The sequence below is a fragment of the Euleptes europaea genome, chromosome 10 (assembly GCF_029931775.1).
Source record: "Euleptes europaea isolate rEulEur1 chromosome 10, rEulEur1.hap1, whole genome shotgun sequence".
NCBI lineage: Eukaryota > Metazoa > Chordata > Lepidosauria > Squamata > Sphaerodactylidae > Euleptes > Euleptes europaea.
In genome coordinates this window covers 75,484,345-75,505,409 of record NC_079321.1, presented here as the reverse complement: position 1 = coordinate 75,505,409, position 21,065 = coordinate 75,484,345, and the positions used below count along the sequence as shown (strand labels likewise).

Here is a 21,065-nt window from a genome sequence, read left to right as displayed (position 1 = left end):
GAGCTCCAAGCCCGGGAGCGCAGCTGCCCTCCAAGGTTGTGTTATTTAGAAGGTTATGACTGCTTGCTCTCCGTTAGTGTGATAACTGTAATCTATCGTGGGAACCAGTCTTGGCTTGGTATCCAACTGTGCCTTTGGTTTTCTGTATATGTTCCATCCTGCTCATTTCCCCCCCCCCCATTAGAGTCCTCGTACCTTTCCCTGTAAGTTCCTGCTACTCACCTTATGCTTCCCAAATAAACCAGCTTCTTAGAATACCCTGTCTGGACGTTTGGTGATTGGGATTCAACAGGTGAACTCAGACCTTACATTAGGACTCTAATCCCTCCTTTATTCTCGTTTTGTTTCTTTTCTTTGTTTTGGATTTTCGGGGAAATGAGGTTGAAGCCTCTTCCCTAAGTTCTGCATGGCTGTAGCGGCTGAGTTCACCTTTTCCCCTGGAGGGAGGGAAGACGGGTCGTCCCAGGAAGGGAGACCCGGGACAGCCAGAGAAGTGCTTTGCCAACTCCTCCGAAAGGAGGTGAGGATACAGACCCAGCGCGCCCGAGAGGAGGCTGCGGGAAGGGACTTCCAGCGATCCATCCTGGAGGGAGAGTCCTTGCGTTGGGCCGCGGATGTGGAGGTGGATCCAAGGCGACACCGAAGCCTAGACAGGAGTCCCCGAACTCCACAGTGGAAGGAGTCCTGCCGGCAGCGCAGTGCAGAGAGATTGAGGGACAGTAGGGACAGACTGTTGGATCGGTACCGCCGCGTGAGTGAGAATGCAGCCAGGGGTAACGAATCTCTCCTGGAGGTTTCTTCTAAAATAATGTCCAGTTTCTGAATAAGACCTTGAAAGAAAGTGTTCATGAAATCCATGAATTGTTCCATCTGTTGAGTCATATTTGCCATGAATGCCATGATCGCACCTCCAAACCTTCCTGTTAAAGTTCAGTTAGTGAGATCCAGGCAGATTCAAGATGAGTAACAGGGAGATACTACAGGAATCAAAGTCATAAACCTTCCTTCTTTGTAGTCAGAGGTTTAGGAATCATTTACTGGTTACACACTGATATCAGGCTTCCGAGTACAAGTTCTCTGACTTTCTCGCGATGCTAGCTGTTGCCAGGAAGAACGTGGCAGGAAGTTTTTATTTAATTAAAAAGACTGTCCTTGAGTTGGGGGGGATCTCCACCCCTCCCTCCCCTTAATAAGTAATAGTTCCTGATTGGCAATTAAAGCGTCTTTCACAAATCTTAGCTGTTATGTTTCCCCACTGGCAAGTTATTGATGCTTTCTTGGTTTTAAAAAGTCATTTAAAGGTTGAGTGGGGAGAGACAGATTCAACAGATAAGCATAAGAATTTCCTGGGACTTCCAGATCCAGGTAAAACAAAAGAAGTCTTTCAAACTTACTCAGATGTCAGAAGAGCAGGTATAGTTACTTATATAGTTGCCAGATATAGATAGGTAGGGGGGAGTGAAGCCAATTAAAATTCCAAAGAAGCGTCTTCGGGGATGTAGTACTCCTTTGCGGGCGGAACTGCTACTGGGTCTCCAACTCGTAAATCTCAGAGATTCCAGGAGTTACCGCACAATGAGGCTGCAGGAGATTTCCTGTTACCCATTTCACTGTTTAGGAATCGGGGGGAGGGGGGCACGATAGCTCCCTTATTTACGACGTTCTTGGTTCCCCTTCCCGGAGCTCCGGGGGGAGGCGGCTGCTCCACTCCGCTACCCTAGCGGAAGTACGCCAGCGAGTTCCAACTGCTTGCTAGTAGAATTGTGGACTGGAGCGAAGCCTCCTGGATACAGTACTTCCGAGAAGGATTGCATCCTGAAGTGCTGTACTAGGCTTATATGCAGAGGGATCCACCTACGCTTGAAGACTGGATTCTGCTCGCGGAAGAAGTGGAATGCCAGCGGCAAAATCTCTCCCTGTCCAGACAGAGAGCTAAGGGAGTGGAGCCACGGCAGGAGCGGGCAACCTCAAAGATGCCCGCACAGCCGCCGTGGAGGACGGCTCCCGTGACTGAGCGAGTCCAACGGATCCAGAGCGACACCTGCCTCATCTGTGGAGTTGTGGGCCATTTCGCCACGGACTGCCCGGTGCGATCTGAATGGTCAAACTCGAGTCCCCGCCAGGAGAGTCCGGAACGCAAGGGAGGAAGCAACCGTCGGAAAACCGTCAGCAGACGCAAGGTTCCTGTGACGTCTCCTGCCATGGATCTCACCATCTCATCATTTGACCCCTCCGGGTCTCGGATTATAAATGCCGCCGTCCCAGACAAGGATTCCTCGGACGAAGAGGAAACCCAAGAGGTTTCAGCCCTGAACCTGGTCCCAACGGGCGACCAGTCAACTGAGCGACCACCACAAACCCTTGTGCCCATACAAACAAAACCTCCATTAATGGTAAGAGATGTGGAGAACACAATGTATCTGAACGTCATTTTGCAGCATCACAAGGGGGCCCCTAAATAACTATTAAAGCCTTAGTTGACTTTGGGCACGCCCGCACTTTAATTAATGAGGACACCTTCAAGGCTTTGAAAGTGAAAGCCGTCACCCTACCCCAACCCATTCAATTCGCGTAGATGGACGGTAGTGGCTGGGGGGGGGGGCGGTCGACCGACGGACAAGCAGAGTCGCCATGGGAGTGGGAGATCACTGGGAGCAAATACACTTTACCATTGCGCCAGGCATTCGTTATGCAGTAGTCTTGGGGGCAAACTGGCTATGTGGGCACGGCCCCACTATTGACTGGGTAGCAAAAACAATTGAGTTTGCTCAGCCGCAATGCAAATGTCACCGAAGGGAGGTGGCAGTCAAGGTTCCTGCCTCGACGGCAGAGGTCGGGGGTGCGTCCAACATTTCCCAATTACCCCCCGAGTATCTGGACTTTGCTGACGTTTTTGATGTTAAAGAGTGTGACGTTCTATCCCCCCACCGCGAGATGGAGTGTGCTATTGAGGTGGTGGTGGGAGAAACTAACTAAGAGTAAAATTTATCCTATGAGTCCCAAGGAAAAGACAGTACTGAAAGACATTATTGATGAAAATCTGGCACAAGGCTTTATCCGCCCTTCCACAGCTCCCCACTGCGCTCCTGCCTTTTTTGTGCGTAAGAAGACAGGTGACTTGTGACTTTGTATAGACTTTCGCAAACTGAATGCTGTTACCCAAACCAATGCCTACCCCATCCCTCTTATCCCGGACCTCTTAAGCCAACTAAAAGAAGGGCGCACTTTCACTAAATTGGACCTGGTGGAAGCGTATTATCGCATTCGTATTCGGGAGGGGGATGAACACTTAACTGCCTTTTCATGTTGCTTTGGGATGTTTGAATACCTTGTGATGCCCTTTGGGTTGAAAGGAGCTCCGGGGGTCTTCATGCAAATGATTAATGAAGTCCTTCATGATTTGTTAATTAAAGGAGTAGTGGTTTAGTTAGATGACATTCTCATCTACTCCCAAACTTTAGATGAGCACGTTACTTTGGTCAAAGAGGTTTTGCAATGTCTCAGAGAAAACCACCTCTATGCTAAGGTTTCCAAATGTGAATTCCATAAAGAAGAACTAACGTTTCTGGGCTACAGGATTTCACATCAAGGGTTAACCATGGACCCTGACAAGGTACAGGCGGTGGTAACTGGGAGCCGCCAACCACTCACAAAGAGGTGCAAAGATTTCTCGGTTTCGCTAATTTTTACCAGATTTTCCTCAGCAATTTCGCACAGGTGGTGCTTCTGATTACTGATCTCCTAAAAACCAAGGGGAAGGGGGTTGCTGCTACCCAGCCTTCAGCAAAAATAGACTGGACCCCGGAATGTCAGGTGGTCTTTGAGACTGAAATGTTTGTTCACAACCGAACCGGTGCTAAAGCATCCGGATTGTGGCCGCCCATTCATTGTCCAGGTAGATGCTTCTGAAGTTGCCATGGGAGGGGCCCTCGGTTCTATGAAAAAAGCCCACAAGAAAATTGCCCACAGAAAAAAACCCACGGTCATAAATGCACACAAGAAAAAAACCCAAACGGAAATAAGCCCACACGAAAAAAAGCCCACATGGGGAAAAGCCCACACAGAAAAATACTCACATTTGAATACTTAATATTATTTATTTTGTTTTTGTTTTTTTACAGCAATAACACAATTACAGCAATAACACAATTTTTACAACCCATAACATAAATTTCACAACTATTAACATTAACAATTACTTAATAAAAAATAACTAGATCAGAAAGAACCGTATTTTATTATTTCCAAATCTTGAAAACCACTATTTGTACTGGTATGATAATACCTGATAATTATTCATTTTTTATTCTTACATTTCACATTAATTTTATTCACACTTCTGTAAAAGTCTCTTAATTTGTTATTTAACTATATACTTTATTCCTTTACAGTGATTATTTGACATGAAATTAGCCATTTCACTGTTTTAATATCCCTGCCAGTTCTTTCATTTGACATGAAAATGAAGCTATTTCACTGTTTTTAACTCTGCCAGCTGTTGAAAACAAACCCGGAATGAATGGGGACCCCCTGGATTAAATGAGGGACCAACATTCAATAATAAATGAGTAAATAATAATTCAAATATAAATCTTTACTGCAAATTAGCCAATCTCCTTAAGTGAGTAAGTTTATCTTCCACCTGCTCATACTCGTGCACAGAAGTGGCAACCATGTCCTGTAGTGCCTTGTATCTTCTCTTTTTCTGGATTCCTTCATCCTGCAAAACATCCTACCGGCAACCCCCCCGGACTATTGAAGCCTTTGGAAGTGCCTCAGGGGCCATGGGAAGTCATCGCCATGGATTTCATGACTGATCTTCCTTTGAGTCGGGGGGAAAACTGTACTGTGGGTGGTTACTGACCTTTTTTCCAAACAGGTGTACTTAATCCCATGCACTGGCATGCCCTCCGCTCCAAGACTGGCTCATTTGTTTGTAGCACATGTTTTCAAATAATTTCCGACCGCGGGTCAGTATTTGTAGCCAAATTGTGGAGGGCGTTCCTCAAATTGGTTGGGGTGGAACAAGGGTTGTCAAGTGCGTTCCATCCCTAAACGGATGGGCAAACGGAAAGAGTTAATGCTGTGTTAGAATGTTATCTCCATTGTTATGTGAATTATCATCAAGATGATTGGGTTGATCTACTGCCTTTTGCTGAGTACGCATATAATAATTCCATTCATCAGTCCATTGGTTTCAGCCCCTTCCGCATTGTGTACGGCAAAGAATTTGGACCTGTTGATCAAGTGGATGTTTTGGGGGAAGAGGGGGGTGCAGAGATATCCGACTGGATTCAAACCATACAAGCTACGTGGCCTTGGTTAACCAAGAATTTGGAGCAGGCCAAAAGACAATATAAAGCCCAAGCTGACAAGCATCGGGCTCCCGGCTGGACCTTCAGGGTGGGGGATCTGGTATATCTCTCCACAAAAAATCTGCAGTCAATCCGGCCCTCTAGAAAACTGAGTGAGAAGTACATTGGGTCCTTTCCTATTTCTTGAATCATTAACGAGGTAACGGTGGAGTTGCAACTCCCTAAAACGTTGAAGAGAATCCATCCGGTGTTTCATGTCAGTTTACTGAAGCAATATGGGCCAGCGCCTCAGTGGCATCCAGAAGATCCCCCAGAGGTTCCCAAAATGGTGGGGGGGAGGAACACTGCGAGGTTTCCAAGATCCTTGATTCCCGTATCCATGGGGGGGGGGCTGGAGTACCTAGGCCGTTGGAAGCATTTCAGCCCCGCCCATGATGAATGGGTTAAACATCGTCATGTTTCTGCCCCTCGCCTACTATGTCAGTTCCATGCCTCGTATCCGGACAAACCCGCCCCATCGAGCGAGGAGGGGAGGGGGGCCCTGGGGGGGGCAGAATGTGAGCTCCAAGCCTGGGAGCGCAGCTGCCCTCCAAGGTTGTGTTATTTAGAAGGTTGTTATGACTGCTTGCTCTCCGTTAGTGTGATAACTGTAATCTATCGTGGGAACCAGGCTTGGCTTGGTATCCAACTGTGCCTTTGGTTTTCTGTATATGTTCCATCCCGCTCGTTTCCCCCCCATTAGAGTCCTCGTACCTTTCCCTGTAAGTTCCTGCTACTCACCTTATGCTTCCCAAATAAACCAGCTTCTTAGAATACCCTGTCTGGACGTTTGGTGATTGGGATTCAACAGGTGAACTCAGACCTTACAACAGGCTATGTCTGACTTGACAACAGACCTTGAGTAATCCTTCCTTCAGTTGTCTCTTGCTTGTCAGGCAAAAACATCAAAGCACAGAAGGAGAGGAAAAAAGCAATTTGTGCTAGCATTTATGATAACAAGTGCTGTTTGGTTTTAGCTATAGTTGACTATTACCTTTGGGCGCAAATTATCAATTTAACAAATAAGCAAATGAACGATCTGGGAGACTCTGGATCTAGTTAACTCTCACACTGGATTAGATCCTATGACCTGTGAGCAGAAGACACTTGTAGTACTCAGCCTTCTCTGAAAACCTGATGTCAGAATCACAGTCAAATTGCCGCATGGGGTTAGGGAAACTACCATGAAGAGGGGAACTAGGTGACATCAGCCCCAATTCCCTCTTGCTCTGATGGAGCCTCTTTGTTAGCAGAAACTCCTCCGGTGGGAGAGTGAGGAGTGATGCATGCTTCCTCTTCTTCAGTGATCCCCTATCACATTTTGTTCATGTGCCTCCCATGACTCGGAGCTTTCTCAGGATCTCAGATGGATGCTGGAGAGAGGTGGGAAAGATCCACAAACATGGTTCATAGGCTGCAACCCACTGTCTGGATCTTTACATCTTTTGTGCCCATAGTCACGACGTCGAGGAGACACACCCGGCGTCAACTCCCGACGACGATGGGGCGATTTCGAACGATGCCGCCGGTCGCCTTTCGGAGGCGACATAGACGGGGCTCGATTTCGATGGGGGGAAGAGGCCGATACAGCTTCCACAACATCGATCCCCCAAGTCGACTGCGATTTATCGCCCTTATCCCTTTTTGGCGCCAATTTTTCTTTCAGCAGCGAAAGGTGTTTAGACTTTTTCTTGGACTTTTTTCCAGAGGGCTCGGACGTTGCCCACTTCTCCGAAGCCTTCTCCTTAGCGGGACCCGGTTCGGTCGCAGGGATGGAAACCACTGAAGGAGCCTTGGGTCTGGAAGGTTGGGTTGATTTATCCAGGGAGGCCTTCAGTCGAGAGGCCCGCTCTTGCTTGGCCTTGGTAGTAAACAGGCTTCAGGCCTTACACGTCGATCTAATATGGCCCTCACCAAGACAAAACAGGCAATCATCATGCTCATCGCTCTGAGCCATGTTGGAGCCGCACATGCGGTACTTTTTGAAGAGAGCCATATCAATTTTAGAAATTTTTACCTCACCGAGTTTTGAAGAAAACTCGCAAAGCTCAATTTCACGTCCTAACTCCACGGCGGCAGAGAAAGAACTGAGGGAAGAGTGCTGCCCCTCCCCCTCGTCACGTGTCCCTTTGGGCGGGAAGAACCATTGGGCTTGGAGACACGGAGCAAGGGGAGGGGGGGCTGAGCGCTCTTAAAGAGCTATACCTCGCTAAAAGCTTGCTAGAAGATCTCCGCGGCTGGCCTGCGCAAGCGCAATTCCCATGTGGGACTGCACAGAAGCCACGACAATAAACTCTTCATTCTGCATAGGATGAACAGAGAATTTTCTAGATTTCTGCTTATTTATAAATCTTGATGTTTCAAAGCACTGTTTTGTTCCCCCTCCCTTTTATTTGAGCAACTCATTTCCTGTAGCATGCCGCTGGATGAGCCTGGTACTGGCCGAGGAAGGCGGAGGATAAGTTCAGTACATAAATAAATAAATAATTATGGTGATGATGATTGATGATCAGATGTTGATCAGATGTTTCTAGCTTAACAACTTGGGAATCAAGCATTAGCAAATATAATACTGGTCTCACAAGCTGTTTCTCTTTTTGTGTTTTGTTTAGAACATTTCTATCCCTCCTGTCCAAAGACCTTGCCAAAGGAGGTTAACAACAAAAATAAAACACTAAGTAGTACAATTAGATTAAAACAAATAAATTGGTAACATTCCAATAATATTCTTAACAGGAAAACAATAATGTAAAAGAGTTCTTCTAAAGAGAAGGGGTTAATACCCAAAGTGGGTAAGTATGTAAATGTTCTGTTATTGACATATATGCACACTAAGGATGCTTGTAAAATTATTTCAGTGCGTAGCCATGTCAGTCTGCTGTAGAACAGCTAGATTTGAGTCCAGTAGCACTGCAGAGACCAACAAGACTCTTTCAAGAGTCAGCTCATACCCTGAAAATCTAGCAGTCATAAAATTCTGTCCCACTAAACTTCACCATTTATGATCTGTCCATTCACCAGCTGAACATGTCAATAAAGCCTTCCAGTGCTATTTTAGCTCTTCCTTTTTTTGCCACCTAAAGAACAATGAAGTAAAATACTTATTTAAATATGTACTTTGGGGGATGGTATATGACTGCAGTCCTAAGCAGAGTGAAGCCGTCTAAATCCATTAAAGTCAATGGGCTTAGAAGGATATAACTCCGCTTAGGGTTGTACTCTGCACATTTATTTTGCCAGACACACAAGATATGTCACATTGAAGAAATACATATTAAATAAGTATGTATATTTATGTCACTGGGACTTGTAGCATTGTGAGAATTGTGTGAATCTTGGTGTTACTAAGTGTTAAAAAGCTTTTTGCTCATTAGTTCATTTAGTCTCCTAACCAGATGTTTGTGCCAGTAACATATTCTTAAAATATCGTTGTAAAATTAGCCTGAAATAAATTAAGCATCTCCTTCCCACTTTTGACTGCATTGCTAAGAGCCATCAGAATTAATAGTAATAACAGTAATAAAAAACATACAGTGCTTCACTGAAAGTCTGCAGGCTTTCTCAGGTTTTCACAGTAATGGCGCATATATCTTGAAATGCCATTATCTCAGAAGCTGGTGTTTGAAGAAAGCTGTTAAGATTAGCCTGATCAATAGTAGGGAACATAATGCAATGTTAATATACAAGGTGGGGTGGAGCACCAGGTGCGTAAAGAATTTATTTTCATGGGCCAAGTGAATTGTTGCTGTTGTACCATAGAGATGAATTTTAGCCCAGTGTAGTATCAATTGCCTCTTTTGGCATTCATACATATTTACATTTCTTTATATCAGTCCATGTAATAGTCAAGTATAGGAGCCCCGTGGTGCAGAGTTGTAACCTGCAGTGCTGCAGTCCAAGCTCTGCTCACGACCTGAGTTCGATCCCAACAGAAGTTGGTTTCAGATAGCCGGCTCAAGGTTGACTCAGCCTTCCATCCTTCCGAGGTCGGTCAAATGAGTACCCAGCTTGCTGGGGGTAAAGGGAAGACGACTGGAGAAGGCACTGGCAAACCACCCCGTAAACAAAGTCTGCCTAGTAAATGTCAGGATGTGACTTCACCCCTGGGTCACGAATGACCCGGTGCTTGCACAGAGGACCTTTACCTTAATAGTCGAGTGGATGGCCTTTGTGTGACTAATGAAAGCATCAAAACTGGGCTATCCAGACAGGTCTTTGTGTATTCAGGGGATATTCTGGATATGTAGAAAAAGTGAGATTTTGTAAGCCAAAACAAAGGGAAGAGGAAAAACATTCCCAAATGGCCTGATGCAGACTGAAGAAATCCAGTAGGAATGAAATGTTGAGAGAAGTTGGGTTTGTTTAAAGGGGGTGGGGAAAGAAGGAGAAATCAGCCTGCTCAAGCCTTTGAGAGTTTAGGAAATCTTGGCAGGAGAGGGCGGATTTCCATAATATCGCCACGCCTACATGAAGCCCCTGCTTCTTTTTTGGAATGTCTGATGTTAGATAATGTACATAGGGTTATCTCACTGGTTTGTGCCGGTCATGTTATAGCAATAGGGGGCATCTCTTATGTAAAACTTTGCTTGTTTTTCTTTGGCTATCATAGAGATCACCCTTGCTCTCCCTCTCTCCTTTTGTGCAGTGTTAAACACAAAAGTAATAACAGGCACTTAGAGTATAAAACTAAAAAAAATCTGTATCAGAGTCCATGTAATTACAGCAACACCTCTATTGGCGTATGTTCACAATTAGTACAAAGACTAGAGAGCACTAAAACTAGGACTAAACAAAGTCAGGATATAAATTATCGGAGCCTCAGAGCCTGTTGCAAAAATTTTGCTACCCTGTCTATTGTGGCAAGATTTTGTCCAGAAAGGAAGTGAACCTTACCCTTATCTGAAGCTCCATTCCATTTAACTAGAAGTGAGTTGAGGAATTTGGCCCGAATGTCAGCATAAAAAGGGCAATACAGAAAAACATGTAATGATTCTACACATCTCAGTCTACAAAGGCAGTCTGTTTATGTATGGGATTTTCTGAAACCTCCCAGATAGCACAGCTGAAGGTAGAACATTAAACCTTGCAAGCACAAAGGCTGTGGGTTGGTCAGGTGACAGAAATAGAATGCTGGGCCAGCCTGGGAGGGTGAAATCCCCAGGTATAAAGGGGAACAAGTTTTCCTAGCTGCACAATTAAGTTCTTGGAGTTCTAAAGAATCGATGTTTTATGATGTTATATGCAGATGGTTCAGAAGCCAGTTGTGCTCAGGTCTCCACTTGCAGTGTCTCCAAGATACTGCTCCAGGCGGTTGGCAACAGCAGGGAGAGGGTAAAGCAGAGTCCAAAGAACAAGTCCGTTTGTCAAAGCCAGAAATCAGAGTCCAGTACTTGCCAAATCAGAGTTACAGTTCGTAGTCCCAGGTCCAAGGTCGAGGGTCAAGGAGAGTCAGAGGTCCAAACAGCCAGTCCAAGGTCTAAAGGCACAGAAGAGTTGTTCAGGCATGGGAGGCAGCAGGTTGCTCAGGTATGCACTGTGTCGCTTCCTCAACCCAGGGCTGTTCAGCTGAGGCTTTTCTGGCATCTGGCTTCTCTGTTAGTCCTCCTCCTGCGAGGACTCACTGTTCTCCTGTTGTTTCAGCACATACTGGTAGGCTTCCAGCCGGGCACGGTGTCTTTTAGGCTAAACAAATAAATGAATTTCTCTGTCTTTTAGCCACCAGTGCCTTTCTCTGCTGCTGCCTCCACCTGTCAGCCTTTGCTGCCTGGGCCACTGGGTCCAGGCTCTGAGCAGGACGGGTTGGTTCTGCCATGACTTCTGACTGTAAGTCTTGTGTCTGCTCTGGAGAGTCACCAGCTTCAGGGCTGTCAGCCTCCTCGCCAGGCTGTGCTGAATCATGCCCCACTTCAGGCTGCAAGGTCAGAGGCAGCTGCATTGGGGCTGAATTCTCCTGGTAGAATTCCTCCTCTGAGGAGGACCCATTCTCCAGGGACTGCCCCATGGCACCAGTGCAAGCAAGTCTAAAGACATTCCTAAAGTTTTGATCTTTTGCTCAATATGGCCTAAGCATTTGGAAGACTGATATTCAATGAGCATTAAATAAGTAGGACTAGTAGAATCAGGGCTAAAAAGTAAATGCAGCCAGATTTTGATTTTTACCAGCCATGGTCTGGTTTCCAGCAGTCTTTGATTAGTTTCTATACAGATTGCAGCGTATGGTACACAGTTTGGGATTCCAAGAATCCTAGGTAAAAAGGAGGATTGAAGGCTTTCAACTACTTGATTGAAAGCATTGATCCATATCGGGATGCCATACAACAGTTGGGAAACCAATAAATTGATGTAGTGATATCAACTTCTGCCTGCATTATAAAAATGTATTATAACTGGGAAGATCTGGCGACTTCAAGAGACATTCCAGCTAGGTTCATTAAGCATTTTAGCCATGTTGTGTTGCCCTGGCCACTTTCTAAAAACACTTGATGGGTACCAGGAAAGGTACTGGTGAGTGCCACGGTGTCCGTGGGCACCATGTTGGGGATCCCTGCATTAGTGTCAGACTAGAATCTGAGAGACCCAGGTCCAAATTCCGACTCCGTCATGGAAGCTTGCTGGGTGACCTTGAGCTGGTCACACACACTCAGCCTAATCTACCTCCCAGGGTAAACTTGAGGAGAGGGAAATGATAGAACCCACTTTGCGTCCCTATTGGGGAGAACGGCAAGATATGAATGTAGTAAGTGAAAAAAATAGTGTTGGCTTATGAATAGCCATGCACATATGTTAAAAACCTTTCCCCAATCTGTGAAAAATGAGACAGTAGCCTTTGTGTTCACACTATCCTCTCAACTGTTCACTCTTATGACCCCACAACCCAATTCTTTCTTTCTTCTGATCTAACCACCACCTCTACAATCTCCTCAAAACACCGTTGTCTCTCTAATTCACCACTACTTTCACCCATTTCCTGCCTCTTGTCATTCTCCTTCCTTTTCCTTGACTACATGCTACTGTTGCTTCTACCTTTGGATACATGCACTGTCCATGGCCCAACTTCATCTCTACAAGCACAATACAAGATTAGGCAATTTCAGTAACGTTGGGGAGGACTTAGCACTGTGAAGACTAGTCGCCACCCTCAAACCGTTTAGTGTTGCTTGTCTACTCTATTCAAAGGTCATGGCCATATTCCAGTGAGCCTACAGAGATGTTATATGTTTCCCAGGGAATTGTGCTAGTTTTCTCCTGCAGTGTGGCTTTAACTTCAGTAGTGTGTGGCACAATCAAGCAGAAGAAAGGCAATGGCAGGAGGCAGATCCTGATCACTGCAGAAGTTAACCATTTCCTGACACTTTGCAGTAGTTCAGAACACTACCCTCTTGCATTCTCATTCTGGCTATGCTTTATTACTGCTTGCCAAACTTCCTTTTCTTTCTCTTACCCCCCCCCCCCCTTCTGCCATTCTAAATACTGCAGGCTGTCTGGTTTCTTCTCAAAAATCCTGCCCTTCCCTTGATCTTGTCTAAATTACAAGACTATCTTTGATCTTCTTTTTGTCTCACAATCGTACATGAAAAATTAGCTGTTGTTTCACTTTCCTAATCACCATCTAGAGCAATTTCTAGCTGCTTTGGGCCAAAAGGCCACATTTTATTCTCTTCTGTTCATTCTCTGACATTTTTTTTTTAAGACTGTGTGCTTTTAGATCTATTGCTTATTTTACTGCAGGGTCCTCATTCTGTGGACCATGCTGTTTTGAATGTCCCCTCCGCCCAGCTATCCAGACAGTTGTCATACTTACCAAATGTCACCATTGTTAGCTGGGCTGTCCCTGGAACATCATTCCTCTACAGATTAGTTTTAATTCTCATACTGAATGGATATATGTTCTTTTTGAAACAAGTCTTTATTATATGTAATCTTACGCCTGCATTCCGTTTGATTAGACAAAATATCTTGTGTTGCTGACTTATGGAGAAAAAATAATGGTTTGGATCTATCAAAGTTGGGGGAGGTTTGAAGTCAGAATAAAATCAACAAAGGCTGGCACCCCTTCTGTCTGCGGAAATTCTCTGTGGGATCTAAGCCATTCTCTAGTTCAGTTGCTTTGAATGTATTTCCTCCATGTTTTTAGTATCTGTTTCATTTGTAATTTGCCCTTCTTCTGAGAATTCAGGCTGAAAATGCCCACGGTCTTGGTCCTCTGTCCATAAACTGAGGGAGTCATGAGCATAGGGCTTCACATGAAAGAGTTAAGGAATTAGAACATACATTTCAAGAACTCAAATGGGAAATAGCTGAATTCCTAACAATATGTAACATGTCCCTTAGATCAGCCTCTGTACCAGAGGACTGGAGAATGGCCAATGTAAAACCCATTTATAAAAAAGATTCCAGGGGGACCCAGGAAATTACAGGCCAGTAAGCTTAACGTCTGTTCCAGGTAAATTAATGGAAAGCATTATTAAAGATAGAATTGTCAAGCATACAGAAGGGCAAGCCTTCTAAGCAAAACCTCAAATGGTTTCTGTAAAGGTAGGCCCTGTCTCAGTAACCTATTAGAGTTTTTGAAAGTGTCAATAAGCATGTGGACAGGAATGAGCCCTGTGGACATTGTGTATTTGGATTTCCAAAAGGCTTTTGACAAAGTTCCCCACCAATGACTGCTAAGCAAACTTCATAATCATGGGATAAGAGGATAAGTCCTCTTATGGATTGAGAGCTGGCTGAAAATAGGAAGCAGAGAGTAGGAATCAATGGTCAGTTCTCCCAAGGGAGGGATGTGAGCAGTGGGGTCCCTCAGGGATCTGTGTTGGGACCGGTGCTTTTCAACCTGTTCATCAACCCAGTGTGCGGCTGCTGTAAAAAAAAGACAAATTCCATGCTGGCCATAATTAGATGAGGAATAGACAATAAAACTGCTGATATCATACTGGTCTTGTACAAATCTATGGTGAGACCACACTTGGAATACTGTGTACAGTTCTGATCACACCTAAAAATGGATATTGCAGAGCTTGAGAAGGTGCAGAAAAAAAGCAACCAAAATGATCAGGGGATTAGAGCAGCTGCCCTATGAGGAGCTGTTAAAACGCTTAGGGCTGTTTAGCCTGGAAAGAAGGCAGTTAAGGGGAGACATGATAGAGGTCTATAAAAATATGCGTGGTATGGAGTGAACAGGGAGCTTTTCTCCCTCTCTCGTAATACTAGAATTCGGGGTCATCTGCTGAAGCTGGAGGGTGACAGATTCAAAACTATTGAGGAGCATGCTTGTTATTTTGGGTGCGGTGGAACACAGGCAGTGGGTATTCATGGCTATTAGTTAGAATGGATACTAGTCATGCTGCATACCTATTTTCTCTAGTATCAGAGGAGCATGCCTATTATTTTGGGTGCGGTGGAACACAGGCTGCTGCACTCGTCTTGTTTGTGGCTTCCTGAAGGCTCCTGGTTGGCCACTGTGTGAACAGACTGCTGGACTTGATGGGCCTTGGTCTGATCCAGCAGGGCCTTTCTTATGTGATGTTCTTAAACTGATAAAAGGAAATATTTCTTTACATAACCCATAGTTAAATTGTGGAACTCACTGCCTTAGGATGTGGTGATGGCTGCCAACTTGAAAGGCTTTAAGAGGGGAGTGGACATGTTCATGGAGGAGAGGGGTATTCATGGCTATTAGTTAGAATGGATACTAGTCATGCTGCGTACCTATTCTCTCTAGTATCAGAGGAGCATGCCTATTATTTTGGGTGCAGTGGAACACATGAAGGATGGTGCTGCTGCAGTCGTCTTGTTTGGGGGCTTCCTAGAGGCACCTGGTTGGCCACTGTGTGAACAGACTGCTGGACTTGATGGGCCTTGGTCTGATCCAGCATGGCTTTTCTTATGTTCTTACTGCCAAAGTTTGAAAACTCCAGTTTCTGATTTTTTATTAGGATTTTTAAAAAGAAGTAATCAATTTTTGTGTTACCTATTTCTGTTGCTTGCTATTTGGCTAGCCTCCCTAGCATTAGGAAATGCTTAAGCCACTGCATCTCACTGTCCAGCATTGTGCTTTGCATAACAATTAGGCAGAGAGCAGAGGAGGCATGATTTCTCATGCTACGCTTCAGTATAAATTAACAACCGAATGCTTGTTTCTCACTGACAGGTTAATGACCCCGGAGAGTGAAATTAGATTTGTCCACAAGCAGATGGGCTTAATACCAGGCTGGGGAGGAGCTGCCAGGCTTGTACAGATCCTTGGCAGCAGCCTCGCCCTCAAGTTGCTCAGTGGTGCTGTGAAAGTACAACCAGAAAACGCCCTTCGTATTGGACTGATAGAAGCCATCTTGCCCTCTTCTGATGAGCCTCTGGAAGAAACATGCACATGGCTCAAGCTGTACACAAAGGGCCCAGCTGAAGTGATTCAGGCTGTGAAGAAAGCAGTTGTGGCAGGAAGAGAGAAGCAGTTGGAAGCTGCCTTGAGAACAGAAATGAAGATTTTTGGAACTGTTTGGGGTGGGCCTGCTAACTTGGAGGCCTTAGCTCAGAGAACAAAACACAAATGAGTAATTTTGAAATATAAAAGAAATGGGTTTGATCTCTTGCAAACAAACTGCTGCCAATCATGGATGGATGGGAAGCAATTACGTCTACTATCTGTTTTGGGGTATTAACATTCAAAGTTCCTCGGTAAGATGTTATTTCAAATCACAGCTAAAGAGTTCTTGGAATTACAACAGTAGTGCTGAGAATTGCAGTGTAGGAATTTAGTGCCAGAAAGCACCAACTTCTTTCACTTCCAGCTACTGGTTACACATTACAGGTAAATGTCCAATGTGTATGGAAACTTGCATATCAGCAAGCATGCTCTCCTGAATATCTGTAAGTTGGTGTGTTTATTGCACTTGAGAGATTTATCTGCTTTATTTTGTTAAACGTTGTTGTTATTGCTGTGTGTAGTAGACAGGGCTAGCAGTGTGGATATCCACTAGTGATTGATAACCACTTGTCCCAACTTTACCATCACAAAGACTGAGGATGCTTTCACCCATGCCAAATAATGCACTTCCAATCCATTTCGCTGCTGGATTTATTATAAAATGGCAAAATCCACTTGCAAATGATCATTAAAGTGCATTGAAAGGGCATTATTCAGGATATGTGAAAGCGACCTGAGACAAAAGAGATCAGCTGTACTTTAAGATGGGTTTGATGTCTCCCAATCCAAGTTGTTCCTAGGGATGTTTGGTATTTGGATCTTCCCTGCTGTCCCCTAGCTATGCCAGGGCTTGGGGGTGGGGACAGGACTTATTTTATTCCAGTATAATCTTTCACCAGATGCATGAGCTAATCTTTAAGGCACCACTAGTTTGACAAGTTTTGATAAGGGGGGGGGGGAGAATGTAAATGTCCTGATCACTGGGTGTACAACTGATGATAAAGATATCAAGGAAAACAATCAGTTTGTGAGATATAGCAGCTCATCATACTCAGCAAATATTCTTCATGGCTGACAAATTTTAGAAAGTGTGAGAGAAGACATCCAAAATGGCTATAGCTCAGCAAAGTTGGTTCTCTGAACGAATTCTTTTTGAAACATTATGGTGCAAATGTGCTACTTGGAGCTTGCTCCTTTCCTTGATGATTGGTATCTGAGTGTAAGTCAGAAGTCTGCATGTAGCTTGATGGTCAGAATGTTAGTGAACATTGATAGTTTAAAACGCTCCCCTTAAAATTGAAGGGAAAGTCTTTCCATGTTCCAATTACAGATTTTTAGCAATTATTTAATCTTTGAGTTTCATATGAGAAATTTTGTATTCACCTGAATCTGTATTCTAGGTAATTGAAGGACAATGGGTACTTGAAATAAAAGCCTGACCTATAATTTATAAATTTGCTTAGTGTTAGCTAAAGCTATTTTTTTTAAATCAAAAATGTGTATCATTCCTTCATTTTCAATAACCACAGGATTAAATACTTGAAGTCAACAATAATTATTGTTGTATAAAAAGTACCCAGCAAATGAACTAGTTGATACTGAATTAGCCACATGTGTCTTGTGCTGGGGATAGATTAACCCCCACCCCATGGCCCTCAGTTTTGGGCAGTTAGATCTGGTTGGTGACATCGGTAGAACTAATTTAACAGCTACATCTGTGATGAAGATGACTGTTACCTGTATCTTTCCAAACCTCATCTGACAATTGGGAGAGACCAGAATTGTGTTTTTTAGCTTCCCTTATTAAACTAATCTACTTGACTCAAAATGAATGTTGTCTAATACACTTGCTGAATATTAAAACCTACAGAGAAGCTATTACTATTTAGTGCTAGATAAATTGTAGGAATCTCTTCATTGTTAATACAATAAGACAGCTGCTGCTCTGATTTTGGAACCAAGAGCTACTTCACAAGTCACCTTGTAAATAGTGCCACATATCATTGATGCATACATGCCTATTTTACTTCACCTACAGTTGTTGTGAAGTTTGTCAACGGCTGCTTTCTATTTTCACTGAAGACTGATTGTTATCAGAATAGACATGGTAAGAGAAGTAGCAGCATGAATGAATTTTAAAGTACCACAGCAGACCTCTTTTCAAGCAAAGTATTTTCTGCATAGCTGTGGTGTCTGAACATCTTGGACTCAAGGTGTGGCTATTATAATAACTGTTCTGCTGAGAATAACTGATTGGTGGCCCTAGGAGTGTGCAGCTGTCCTCAACTAGGGCGAGTGCCTTTTTGGCCCTGGCTCTGGCATGGTAGAATACTCTGCCTAGGAACAACAGGGCACTGTGGGACCTGAAAGAGTTCCGCAGGGCCTGTAAGACACAGCTATTCCACCAGGCCTATAACGGAGGACAGCCTCAGGTAAGATCAATACTGGCCTCCCCACCCCCTTTTATTTTACAACTGATTTACTGGGGGTGGATAGCTGAACCGGTTTCGAGCTGGTTTGTCATGGGTTTGACATCTTTTGCTGCAGTTGGCACTGTATATATATATATGGTGACCATCATTTTAATAATTGAGTAATGGTTATATGTTTTATTGTTATATTTGTAAATTTTAATGTAGTCCCCAGCCCTGAGCCCGGCTTGGCCAGGTTAGAAGCACAAAAATATATAAATGTTAATGCAATTGGGTTACCCAATGTGAAAAGTAGGACCAATCACATCTGGAAAATGGTCTGTGCCTCCTTTGCAAATTTCCTCTTCAAGGTTCTATATGGAAACAGTGCTCAGATTGTTGATAAAATGTAGTTTATTAAATTATAAATTTTGTAACAAAAACAAAACAGATCAAGAGACTCAAACAAGCTACAGGGACTAGACAGAAGAGCCAATGAAGACACCATGAAGTGTTTACAAGTAAAACTCTGCAACAGAATTTTTACATTTTGTTCAGGATGATTGCTCTTTGTTTTAGTAAAATATCTGAACTTCAGAAGTCACACCTATTTTCTCACATAAAATTAAGAATCCTGCTCATACCCAAACTCTTATCCATTTCCAGTTTTAATGTTCCTCCCATACATTGATCCATGCAGATAGTAAAGTTACTTAATGCAACAGAGAATGATGACAGCTCCAAGTTTTACAGTGAATATACATTGGTCAAAAGAGGATAGGATTTCACTGGGGGAGAGGAAATATACTACAAAATAAAACATGAAAGACATTTACAAAAACAAAACTGGGTATTGCTAAGTAGCTGTCAAACCATTAACACCCCCCCAGTTTTTTTTAAACATTGAAAGTCTTCCAGCCAAGACATGTTAAGAGATTGCCTTTGAAGTTAGAGGCCCAATTTTGCTTTTTCCTTTTTCCCAGCCACCCACCCCCAAACACTTTAAAACACGCCGCTAGACTGGAGTGCAATGTCAATACAGACAAATTATACAGGTACAAGACTTGAGTTTTCAAAACATGGCTCTAGATTTAAACCTCAGTTACTGTGCACTGTCCATCAGGCCTTCTAGATCTCACACTGGTGTTTCCCACCCCATTCCCTGCCACTGGTCTATCCAAGGCTGGCTGATTTGCATTCAGATGTCTCTGCTGAGCAGAGGATACAGGCAGCTGAAGTTGGGCAGACACATCCTCACTATCACTGCTAGCATCCGATTCTGTTTCCTCAGTGGAGGTGTCAAGAACTGGCACCCTACCAGAAGATGATGATTCATGGTCTTCCTCTCCCTCTCCCCTATGGCTCCTTTCAACCATACTATCTCCATTTATTTGTAAGTTGGCAAAAGAGTTCTCTAGAATGCTTGCATCAGGTGATGGCGTTGCAGGACTTGTCAGCTGACCATCTAGTAAAGGTAGGGGTCTAACAGAAACAGTTGCTAGAGGCTGCCCAGCAGCAGCCCCTAGAGCTGGTGTACTGTCTGCACCATCAGCAGAGCTCTCTCTTGCTAGATTGACAGCATTAGAGTCACAGTCCAACCTAAGCCCAGCCACTCCCTTTTTTGGAATATCTATTATGTCCCGTTTTATTTTTCTGCGACGTCCATGTTCATTTCTCCTATACTGAACCATGTTCTCAAGATCTGCCACATACAAGAACCCAGCAATTAACATTTCAGTGCTCTTTTTACCTTTAGAAAAAGCATCTTCCAGCTCCCTACTGGTACGTTCATCATATTGCCACCAGCCATTTCTGCCTTCATAGTACCAAGCATATTCCCCATTGCCTCTACTTGCTGCTTTGAGTTCCTCAGGTGATAGTAAGGTTGGTTTATCAAGGAAGTCCTCCGGGATCTCCTGCCGACAGAGTGCACATCGCTTTCCAAGCCAGGAAGCTCCTTTCACACACAGATAGCAGAAGACATGTTTACAAGGCAGACTCACAGGATGGACACATGTTTGCAGACAGATAGCACATTCAGGGACCATAAGAGATGGTGCCGAGCTGGAACATGGCTCATTTGTCTTCCTGTTTGTGGGAAGCATGTTGATCGAATGATCGATTTCACCACAACCGGCCATCCTAGAAATTATCAAAAGGCACATATAGTTTTGCATGACAGAGTTACCTAGTTCTTTCCAATTCCAATAGTTTTTAAAACTCTTTTTAAAACTTAAAAAGTACATAAGCAGTCAGGACACAATGGGTTAGAGATATGTGAATCTCAAATTTGTTCACAAACCCTCTTATGGCTAATCAGGTAATGTTAACTCTACAAGCCACTTTCGAATCTAAACCAGGAAGTACAGCAAATTTGAGTTTGTGCTTGTCTATAAAAGATTTGCAAACTGAACAAACAGAAGACAATGTGTAATGTGATTAAAATAATTAAGTATTCCTAATACTACACTAGAGAAAGACTGCATTATACGACAGTATCCTGATGTAAAGGTGTAGTTCTCTTCCAGACCTACTTTGTTATCTGATTGCCACTAGCACCCCAGGACTTTTAGATGTCATAAATTCAAGATTTAAATCTTCCCAATTTCTCACAGTATAGAGCATCCTTTAAACGTTGACCATGGTATGAACACATGCAACTACCTCACACTGAATCAGACCCTTGGTCCATAGACTAGCACTGGCTCTCCAGGGTCTCAGGCAGACATCTTTCACATCACGTACTGTCTTATCCTCTTAACTGGAGATGCCAAGGATTGAACCTGGGACCTTCTGCATGCCAAGCAGATGCTTTACCACTGAGCCACAGCCTCTCCCAGATCACTGCATCAGCACCACACTTCACAAAGCTACAAT

The 21,065-nt window shown here is 43.9% G+C and overlaps 2 protein-coding genes across 2 annotated transcripts in view; one reads left to right on the top strand and one right to left on the bottom strand.

Moving 5' to 3' along the window:
* The window catches only part of ECHDC1 (ethylmalonyl-CoA decarboxylase 1), a 29,762-nt gene extending 13,790 nt beyond the window's left edge, over window positions 1-15,972 (top strand). The window contains exon 5 of the mRNA XM_056856637.1: window positions 15,505-15,972. Within this exon, the coding sequence (XP_056712615.1) occupies window positions 15,505-15,904 (400 nt within the window). The 3' untranslated portion in view covers window positions 15,905-15,972. The remainder of the gene's footprint in view (window positions 1-15,504) is intronic.
* A 2,607-nt stretch (window positions 15,973-18,579) lies between these two features.
* RNF146 (ring finger protein 146) lies at window positions 18,580-20,332 on the bottom strand. The gene has a single exon (XM_056856397.1). It carries the CDS (start codon window positions 20,327-20,329, stop codon window positions 19,280-19,282), a length of 1,050 nt encoding a protein of 349 aa, XP_056712375.1. The 5' UTR covers window positions 20,330-20,332; the 3' UTR covers window positions 18,580-19,279.
* Window positions 20,333-21,065: the final 733 nt, after the last annotated feature.